The sequence below is a fragment of the Neomonachus schauinslandi genome, chromosome 4, assembly GCF_002201575.2.
Source record: "Neomonachus schauinslandi chromosome 4, ASM220157v2, whole genome shotgun sequence".
In the NCBI taxonomy this organism is placed as follows: Eukaryota; Metazoa; Chordata; class Mammalia; order Carnivora; family Phocidae; genus Neomonachus; species Neomonachus schauinslandi.
The window spans coordinates 12,224,165-12,234,523 of NC_058406.1; the positions used below are offsets into that span (position 1 = coordinate 12,224,165).

At 55.0% G+C, this 10,359-nt stretch overlaps 1 protein-coding gene across 1 annotated transcript in view; it reads left to right on the forward strand.

Annotated features, from left to right (window-relative positions):
• ARHGEF10L (Rho guanine nucleotide exchange factor 10 like) overlaps positions 1–10,359 on the forward strand; it is a 141,227-nt gene that overhangs the window by 73,248 nt on the left and 57,620 nt on the right. Inside the window, exons 7-9 of the mRNA XM_044913815.1 lie at positions 2,176–2,345; positions 7,022–7,138; positions 9,898–10,006. Of these exons, the coding sequence (XP_044769750.1) occupies positions 2,176–2,345; positions 7,022–7,138; positions 9,898–10,006 (396 nt within the window). The remainder of the gene's footprint in view (positions 1–2,175; positions 2,346–7,021; positions 7,139–9,897; positions 10,007–10,359) is intronic.

A 10,359-nucleotide genomic window follows, 5' to 3' on the forward strand; every position in this document is an offset into this window, starting at 1 on the left:
TCTTTCTTTCTTTCTTTCTTTCTTTCTTTCTTTCTTTCTTTCTTTCTCTTCCTTCCTTCCTTCCTTCCTTCCTTCCTTCCTTCCTTCCTTCCTTTCTTTTCTTTCTTCATTTATTTTAGAGAGAGTGCGCTTGTATAAGCAAGGCAGGGTGGGCAGAGGGGGAGGGAGAGGGACAAGCAGACTCTGCCCTGAGTGCAGAGCCCGACGTGGGGCTTGATCTCAGGACTCTGAGATCATGACCTGAGCCAAAGCCAAGAGTCAGTTGCTTAACCAACGGAGCTACCCAGGTGCCCCTGGAGAGAGTATTTCTAAATGAGCCCGGGAGATGGTGGGGTTGGCAGGCCTCAGTGGAAGGCAGTGTGGTGAATGGAGGGAGCCTGGCCTAGGAGTCTGCAGCCCTTTCTCCCTGCTCTGTCTGACCCTGGGCAAGCCACGTGTCTTCTCCAGGCCCCTGTTCTCTTGTCTTTCTAATGAGGAGGTGACTACTTGTCCCCTGCTGACTGATCTTAAGAATCCAGCCGGATGGGGCACCTGGGTGGCTCAGTCGGTTAAGCGGCTGCCTTCTGCCTTCGGCTCAGGTCGTGATCCCAGAGTCCTGGGATCGAGCCCCGCATTGGGCTCCCTGCTCGGTGGAGAGCCTGCTTTCCCCTCTGCCTCTGTCTGCCGCTCTGCCTGCTTGTGCTCTTTCTCTATCTCTGTTAAATAAATAAATAAATAAATCTAAAAAAAAAAAAAAAAAGAATCCAGCAGGAGACCTCACACACTGGAGGTGTAGGTGGGTGGGAGGCCGGGGCTCCTGGAGGTGTGTCGAGGTAGGCATTCGAGAGGCTGCTCAGAGGGACCCCCAAGAACTGGGCTCTGCCCCTTTGCTCATGGGTCATGGGGCCTCCGCTGTAGTAATAAGACAATCAGCCCAGCCTTGTAAAGGTCACAGCCTGGTCACCAGCTGCTCCAGTCCCTGGAGACATTAATCACTATTATCTTTTGCTTAAAAATAACCTTATGCTCCCTCCTCATCCTGAGACCCGAGTCCCCAGCTAAGCCTCAGTGTGTCTGTTTGTTCTTTGGGTGACAATCTCCCAGAGCCCCCACTCCCTGGCTCTCGTGTGGGGTGGAGGTGGGGGCCCCGGGTCAGTGGGGTGACACCCAGGCCCGCCCAGAGCCCCCATGAGCAAGGACCAGCTGCTCTTTGCTGAGCGCCTGCCATGTGCTAGGCTCTTTGCTAGAGCTTCCGGTTCATATTTTATTTACTTGACCTTTGGCTTATTATTATCACCATCTTGCACAGAGGTCTTCCTCCAGTAACCAAAGCTCCCTGTTCTGAGCAGATTTTTTTTTAACCCTTCGTACCATATTTCTTGTGCTTTGACAAAAGCATGTTCATCTTCGTGCACTTTTGGGGGTCTGGCCTCACTTTTGTGGGGCCTGCAGTTCAGTTCTTCAGGTGACAGGCCAAGAAGTGCAGCCCAGAGAGATGGGAGAAGCCCAAGGTCTCTGGGGTGGAACTGGGCCTACCTGGGCAGAGGCTTTTCCACCCCTGCCGAGAAGCAGCCTCTCACTCCAGATGTGACCGGGGCCACGGGCGTGCTCCGGCCTTGGGGGTCCTGTCCCTTCTGGCCAGTGGACTCTCAGCTTTTTGTCCCTCACTTCCCCGGTGGGGCCTTGGAAGACAAGGGAACACTCCTGGACGCTGGGCCAGGCACGCCCCCTACTGGACCATCCTGAACCGGCATAGGAAACTCAGATTTGGGGTGAGGGGTCCCCCACTCATTTAATGCTCCTGACAATTTCTATTTTGCCCCTGAGGATGCTGGGGCTGGAGCTGAGGGCCGGAGTCAGGACGTGGTTCTGGGTCTTGTTTCCCACTAAAACATTCCCCAAGGCCCAGGATGAGCACTCAGATCCCAGAAGAGTGATACTGAGGAGTAGTGGGAGGGGATTAAGGAGCCTTTTGTGTGCCTGACACATTTCTTGTGCCTTTCCACATTTTCTCATGTCCTCCTCACTTACCAGGTGGATGTTGTGTGGTCATCCCCTCTGTTTTATGGACGAGGAAGCGGAGGTGGAGCCCCAGGGCCCAACCGCGACCACCTCCCATCCCCCACCTGCCTGCCTGGATCAGTGGTGGGCTTGGCACAGGGACCTCCACTCACTGCCCTGTCCCTTGGCATTCAGGGGTGGAGAGGAACCTGCTCTACGAGGATGTGCACCAGGACGGAGGGCCCAGGGAGGCGGAGGACCTAGGCTGGAGCTCCAGTGAGTTCGAGAGCTACAGTGAGGACTCGGGGGAGGAGATCAAGCCAGAGGCAGAGCCTGCCAAGCACCGAGTGTCCTTCCAGCCCAAGGTAAGGGGGCGGGCATCTGTCACCCCAGCCAGGGCACTGCAACTCCCTGGGGGATTGGGTAAGGAGGGTGGTGAGGGCCAGGCCTCAGATTCATATCCAATTAATGACCCCCAGGAATGTACAGTGAGAGAGGAGGTGGCCCAGGTATCCCGAAAATAGGAAATGATCCACCAGCATTGCTGGTTGACCATGGAGAGCTGTGAGCCTGGAATGGGCATGGTTAATACCTGGCCCAGGGGCTCCCCCACGCATTCCCATGGCGGACCCGGCAAGGGACCGGCTGCAGAGTCATCCTCAGCATAGACTTCAGGCAGCCCAGCCAACTGATTAGAGTTGGCACTTAGATCAAGTCAGCTAGGTCTCCCTGCCCCCCAGGATGCATTCTGAGACTAGTCCTAGAACCATACAGTCCTCTGCCCTGGGGAAGTGAGTGGGAGGGGGGCGGTGCTGGTATGGTTTGGACACAATTGCCCAGAAGGCCTCTTTCCAAGGTCTTTTAAAATGACATTCATGCATTGGTTTCTGCCTGGAACAGGGTTCATTCTGCTGGTTTCATGGAGGGAGCCATGGAAGCTGAGAGGAGGATGGATTGTCTGCTTCCTCCTGAGACAGCCTGCTCCTCCCATTTGTTCTAGAGAAGCCACCAGAAAGCAGATTCTAGCGATTTGGGGTTTAATGGGAACAGCTTCTTACAGGCAGGCCCTGCCCCACCAGAGGTGACTGGGTCCCATCAGCCTCCTTTTGAAAAGACACGGACAGGCAGACACCCAAAGGTGGTGCAGGGAGAAGGCAGGGGCCCCAGGACAAGGCTGGGGTTATGGGCACCTCTGAGTCTTGCCTAGTGCCTCCTGTCCCTTTCTGAGTTTGGGGATCCCCTCTGGAGGGAGGATGCTGGCCAGAGCAGCACCCACACTTAGAGTCGTCAGCTAGACTTTCCTCAGCACAGGCGGGGCTTCTCAAGTTCCCGAGAAGCCTGGGAGTTGAGCACGTCTCTCTTGAACCCAGTCTTGTGGCTGGGGCTCCATAGGCTGGGCCACGGAAAATGGCCTTGATGTCTTGCTAGGATAAAGTTAAGCGTCTATGATACCTACGGTGTGCCCAGTAATTTCTGAGGGTGTGGGCAGGGGTGCACCAGAACAGGAAGACCCAACCCAATTGGCCAACCATTATGGTCTAGGAGGAGATATCAAATATGAAGCAGTTTGTCAAAAATGAAGCCCAAAATGCCTTTCTGTAAACACGAGCCCAAGTATCTACGGCCACATGCCTGGCACGGGTGGGATCTAATAGGGCAAGTCAGAGGGGGGCGTCTCTGGCGCAGAAGCCAGAGGGGCTGGGAAAGGTGTCCCAGGCTGGAGTAATGGCCCAGGCAAAAGCTCAAGAATAGTTCTGTTCCTCTGCTGTCCTGGGAAGGGGTAGCGTTTACCGCCTTAGGGGAGAAAGGGCTCTGGTTATGAAGCCAGCATGGCCCTGGGGAGCCTCCCAAGATGAGGGCCGGACTCGTGCCCCTCAGCTTGGTTCGGGATACTGTAAGCAGGAGGTGCTCGAGGCCTGGATTGGCCCTTGTTTTCAGCCTCTGGTGGTCCCTCCTTATCCCCTGTGGCGGCTTTGCCAGCCCCTTGCCTTCTTGCTGGGGACCCGGAGGGAACCATGGACGTCTCTCAGAGGGCAGGAGGCAGGCAGATGCTGAATTTGGGCTCCCCAGTGCTGGTCCTCAGACTGGCGTAGGCATCAGGATCACGAGGGTAGCTGATGGAAATCGCAGACACCAGGGCCTCACCCCCAGGGCCTCTGGTTCAGGATTTGGGTCGGGCTGGCCATCTGCTTGCTCTTACCCCAGGGGATGCAAGGGGCCATGAAGAGAAATGTGGGGCTGGCCCTCACTGTGGCTGGGCCCCAGGGAAGGAGTCTCTGGGGGCTGCCTGTTAGCTCTTATCCTGTAGACCCTCCAGCTAGGGGCTTCGGACCCTTCCTCAGCAGGCAAACCATGTGGCAGGGTTCTTGGAATTTCTAACCATGAGGACGTTTTCTCTGGCCATGGGCCAAGGCCTGCCTGTTCCCTGAACAACAGGCTCCCAGGGAGATGGGGGGGCTTTCCTCTGGCACCCACCTCTGCCCTGGACACCCCACTGAGCCTTGTCCGCTGTGCTCTTCCCTCCTGAGCTGCTTGGGGCCCACTTGCTTCCATGCCTGGCACTGCAGTGGCTGCATGGTTTGGGGCCACCGTTGCTTGGCTGTGTCTTGTGTGTGCTGTGGGGCATCGGACAGCAGAGATCTGGTGGTGTTTGACCCTATCCTTGGAGTCTGATGGGGGGCGAGTTCTCTGCAAGAGAAGTAGTGTAGTCCCTCCTTCAGGGGTCTTGGAAGGTCAGCCCTCAGCAGGTGGATTTTTGCCAAAGATAGTGACTGAGGGGTCTGCAGAGGGACCTCCTCGGAAGCACCTGACCTAGATGTAAGCAGGGGCCCGATCCTGTTATGTTAATAAGTACCTGCTGGTTGCAACCCATGGTCAGTGGGATTTTTTTTTTTTTTTTCCCCAGTTGTGGAACGAGCTGCATTGGACTTTTCCTTTTTCTCACTGTGACCTTTTCATAATTGAGGTTACCATGATCCAGTTGGCCAGGGCATTGGACAGAAACGCCAGCTCTGACCTCAGCCTTGCTCACTCCCCTGCTCAGATCTGGCCAGTCTGTAGTTGACCTCTGATCCTGGTTCTTCTAATCCTGAGAGAGGCAGAGGGGCAGTACAAAGCCAGAGCCTTTATGATTTTATTGTGTCAATTTACAGATGAAACAGGACTCAGTATAAACCCCAAACTCTCACGGTTTTGGGGAGTCTGAGTAATTCTCAGAAGGACCCCTGTTCTGCTATTTCTTTGCATTAATAGTAGTGAGCATCTGCTTAGCATGGTACAGTTTACAAAGCAGTTCATATGATTTTCCTAATATCCTAGAGTGGTTGGTATTATTTGCATTAAAAGTCATTTGATTGATCAGAGAACCTAAGACAGAAGCTTAGAGAGGCAAAATGATATGGTTAGAGTCACACAGCCAGTACGTGGTAGAGCTGCAACTCAATATCACATCTGATTTGAAAGAAAGTACATCATCCTTCTGTCCATGCATGCATGCTTCCATTCATCCATGCATGCATGCTTCCATTCATCCATGCATGCATGCATCCATTCATCCATCCATCTATCCATCCATCCAAGTATTTGTCCATCCATCATCCATCCATCCATCCATCCATCCATCCATCCATCCATCCATCCAAGTATCCATCCATGCATCCATCCATGCATCCATACATCTATCCATCCATCCAAGTACCCATCCATCCATCCATCCATTCATCCATCTATCTGACCAACTATCCATCCATTCAACAAATATTGAACACTTATAATTTGTAAGGTAGTGTAATAACAGCTTCCACTTTTTGAGCACTTACTAAGCCCTGGGCTCTGCATGTATTGCCCATCTAATCTCAGTAATTCTGTGAAGTAGTTATGGTCCTGGCCACTTCACCAGTGAGGAAGGTGTCCCTTAAAGAGGTAAAGATACTTTTCCAGCTAGTGAGCCAGGGGGTGGTGATTTGAATGTGGGCCTGCCTGCCTCCAGAGTTCATGCTCTTGGTCCCTCTACTTGTCTACTCTGGAATTAGTACTGTCTTGGTTTTCTGTATGCTTTACCAAAATTCACTATTGCTCACACAGTTCATGCATTTGAATGTCTATCTGTTTGTCTCTCCATAAATCCATTTTCCCAGATAGTACGTAAGCTAGTCAGCTACCCATCCTTCCATCCAGTTGCCCACCTGCGTTCCCTCCCTCTATTAACCCGTTCCTTCCTCCAGTGATGTGCCAGAGCCGGCTCTTCCTAGCTCGCAAGATCTAGGAACCAATTGTACACTCTCTTTCCAACTCCACATTCAGTGGTGTCACACTGGTAGTGTGAAATTTGCCGTGGTAAGAGTATTCACACTGTGGTAACACAAAGCAGGGCTGTTTCTCCTGGAGAAGCACTATGTTAAATATTTACCAGCACAGCATTGCTTCCATCCATCCACCAGTCCCGTTGTGTTTTTAGTCATTCATCTTACTGTTCACCTGCCCATCCATTTACCCAGCTCTGCGGTCATCCAGCTAAGTTTATCCATTTGCTCACGCATCCATTTATCTGTCCGTCCATCCATCCATCCATCCATCCATCCATCCATCCATCCCTCTATTGTCCATCTGTCTGTCCAACCATCCCTTTATACATTCACCCGTCTTCCTATGCATTTGCCCACCCATCCTGCCCATCCATCCCCCCCTCCCCATCCAATCTCACAAACTCGCTGAGAGCCTCCTTTGTTACCAGCCCCATGCTGGCCCCTGGGATGAGGGGATGCCTGAGACACAGTCCTTATCTTCCACGCGCTGTCCCCCTTCCCTGAGGGGGGCCTGGCTGGTCCCTTCCTCCTGTCCTCCCAGCAGCCAGGACCCAGTCCCCGCTGCCTGTGTGTTGGGGTGGGACACTGCCAGAGCTGATGCCCAGCAGGAGCCCTCCCCATGCCCCACATCTCACCTCACCTGGTCTCCTTTCTCCTCTGTTGTCCTGTTTGTCTCCCCCCGTCCCACCTGCTCCTTGCACCTGCTCTCCTTCTGCCTGGCTGCTTGGGGGCTCCAGCTTTCTCCAGACCTGACTAGGCTAAAGGAGAGATGCGCCAGGACTAAGAGAGACATCTTGGCTTTAAGAGCTGGGGGGAGAGACATGCAGGCGCTGAAGCACAAGTACGACTGTAAGGTACTGTCTGTCTGTCGCCCCACGTCCTGGCTGGGGCCCTGCAGAGGGGGGCCCGAGCCCCTGGCGCCCGCCCCGGCACAGGAGCCTGGCCACATCTCACATCCGTGCCGGGACAGGCACGCTCCTTTCCACGTTCTTGCCTCTCTCTCTCTGAGTGAAACCTTAGCGGTCTGCCAGAATTCCTGGGTGGGTCTGCACGCTCTAGGGCCTTCAGCATCACCAGGGTGCTTTGGGGCACGCTGACTGCTGAGCTTCATCCCCAGAGATGCTGATTCTGGAGGTCTGGACTAATGCCCAGGCATCTGCAAATTTGATAACGCTGGTGGTGGGTGACAGTTACACTCTGAAAAATGTGAGCATCACTGAGTGACGCTGGACGTTCCTGCCCCTCTGAGCTGTTCAGAGAGATCCAGGCTAAGGAAATCTGTGGGAGAAATCACAGCACCTTCTTCTCAGATGGGACTTAGACTTCTGGATCATGATGACATCCACAGCAGGGGCTTCCCTTAATCGAGCACCTACTATGTGCTATGGGCTTTGAAGGCCTGTAGGCCTGGCTTTGAATCCCAGTCCCACCACTTCCTCTCTGTGTGATCCTGGGCAGGCCTCTTGACCTCTCTGAGCCTTGGTTTCCTCACCTGTGAAATGGGGGCATTAACAGTACCAGCCCCCAGGCTGGATGGAAGGAAGGGTTAAGTGAGCTCAGATCTGTAAGGTGCTCCGTGCTGCGCTCGGTGGGTGGTGGCCCCTGGTATCTGTGCACCTGACTGTTTTGTCCCCAGGGCACCCGGGGAGGCAGCTGTCATTTGGCATCAGTGAGGCCGATGAGTGAATCAGCAGGCTGGTAGTCGCAGCGACAGAGCTGGGACTCAAACCTGGGTCTGTGCATGCCCAAGCTGAGTGGTCTCCATCCTGGGCCACTGCCCATTCCGTTGGAACCCGAGACCTCCCAGGAGGAGGGGGACAGACACTTTATAGTTTGCAGGGCCCTTATATAGATGCGCCACAGGGGGGCCTGTGACCCGAGGGGGGTGGGCTTCACTTCTCAGAAGGCCAAGGCCCGAAGAGGAGTGGGGAGCATGTGAAGGGCAGAGTCTTCCACCAGGGTTCTCGCCCTGGCTGGGACCCTGGACTCGGATCCCCGGCCTGGCCCCTGCATGGTGAAGATGGGCGGAGGCGGCAGGTTGACTCAGGGACATCTTCCGGGGTGTTCATTTGTTGCTCTTTTTTGCCCAGGAAAATGCCAAGAGAAGACTGCTTTGGGAGTTTGTAAGGGCAGCTTCCTGCCTCGGCTTTCTGCCAGGAAGAAACCGAGCTCAGAGCAGAGGTTTCTAATCTGGAGGTTGTGACCCCCCCCTCACCCCTCCCCCAGAGGAGGATGAGCATCTTTGTGCAGTTTCTGGGGTCATCATCTGTCCTTCTCCTTAGATTATCACGGGGGTTTATGACCCCCCCCCACACCCATCCCAAGAGGCCAAGAATCACTGCTGAAGAATTGTGCCATTTAAATTCAGGGAGGCCCGGGGGACTTCCCCTTCCCTTGCTGGTTGTTTCCAGAAAGTCAGCATTGTTCCTGAAAAGCCACCACCCTCGGCCCCAGGCCCAGCACCCAGTGGGTTTTTTGCAAGCCAGAGGCCCAAGGAGTGTGGGGAGTGGTCCCCAGGGGCTTGTTTGGAGGAAGGTGATAGTGAGAGCAGAGACTGGAGCCCCCCAGAGGCATGCTCCCCGCCTTCAGCAGAGAGCCTCAGGGAGGAGAGAGTGTTCTGAGAACGGCACTGGCTGTTATGACAGCCACATGGCTGTTTAAATTTAAATCAATTATAGTGGAATATAATCAGGACTTTGGGTCCTCAGTTGTACCAGGAGTTACTTGCAGCTGGTGGACCCCCAGTGGGTATTTGCATCATTGTAGGAAGTTCTTGCAGGGGAAGTTCTGTTGGGGAAGATGCCGGGGCTGGGGGCTGAGGGCTGAGGGGTGCAGGAATGACTTAGGGGACAGCCACTCTGTGTGCAGGCCCTGGGCTCCTCCAGCGCTCAGGGCACCGGCTTCCCCCTCCTGGGCACGCCTGCCATTCTGCTTAGCTTGCTGCATGGTGTTCACGGGTCCCTCCCCGCACAGGGGAAGCTGCACTCTGCTCTGTGGCCGCTTCAGCCTTCCCCCGCTTTCCCGGGCCTTGGCTCAGTAAGAAACTTGGCTGTTTGGGGGGGCAGCGGAGGGGTTCCTCACTTGGGTTTGGCAGATGGGATGGGGGTGTGCACTCACATCCCCTGAAGTAACGATGGATACATGCACAGGTCATTTTACTGTTCAGCATGCTTCCCTGGATTCCGTCTGTTAGTCCTCACAGACCTTGGCACATCTCAGTAAGGAAACTGAGGCTCAGTGAGGTTAAGTAAGTGACTTGTCCCAAGAGGTACGGCTGGGATCTGAACCCAGGCCTGGCAGTCCAGGCCTCGAGTCTTTCCCTAAAGGGAGACAGTCGGGTTAAGACCCCTTCTTGTCGATTAAGTGGGTTCCTCCAGGGTGTGATCCCCCAGGGAACGAATGCCCCTTCTCACCTTGTCCTGGGATGTCTCAGGCGCCACTGCCTAGCTGTCCCTCTTGGTCTCTGCTGCCACCTCCCTGGAAGTGAATGGGCCCCGGGGTCTTGATGTGTGCAGCTCTGGCTGGGAGGCCTGGGTAGGGCTGGTGGCCCTTGGTGGCAGGCATCCTGGGGCCTCCCTCAGCTTCTCTGATGAGCCCCTCTGCCTTTGCTCAGATGACCCAGCTCATGAAGGCTGCCAAGAGCGGGACTAAGGACGGGCTGGAGAAGACAAGGATCGCCGTCATGCGCAAAGTGTCCTTTCTGCACAGGAAAGATGTTCTCGGTGAGGTGCCATGGGCCTGGCTGGCCGGAGGGCTCAGCTCAGTGACAGCAGGGACGGGTGGGCAAAGCCACCTGGGGTCTGGGGTCCTCTGGTGGTAGGGGTTGGGGACTGACCCCCAAATATCCTGGCTGGTCCCAGCCAGTTTCCCACCCTCTGGCAGGTACAACCCACCTCTTTCTGGGGGAGGTGGGGCCTCTCCCTTCAGCGTCCCTGTGCTTGGTCTCTGTCCTGGCAGTCTTGGCCTCCTGCCTCCTACGCTGTTCGGCTCACCTGGCCTCATCTTTGAACGCTCCCGCTCTTTCCTTGGTCCATCGCCCATCTGTCCACCAGCCAGTATTTATTGAACACCCCCC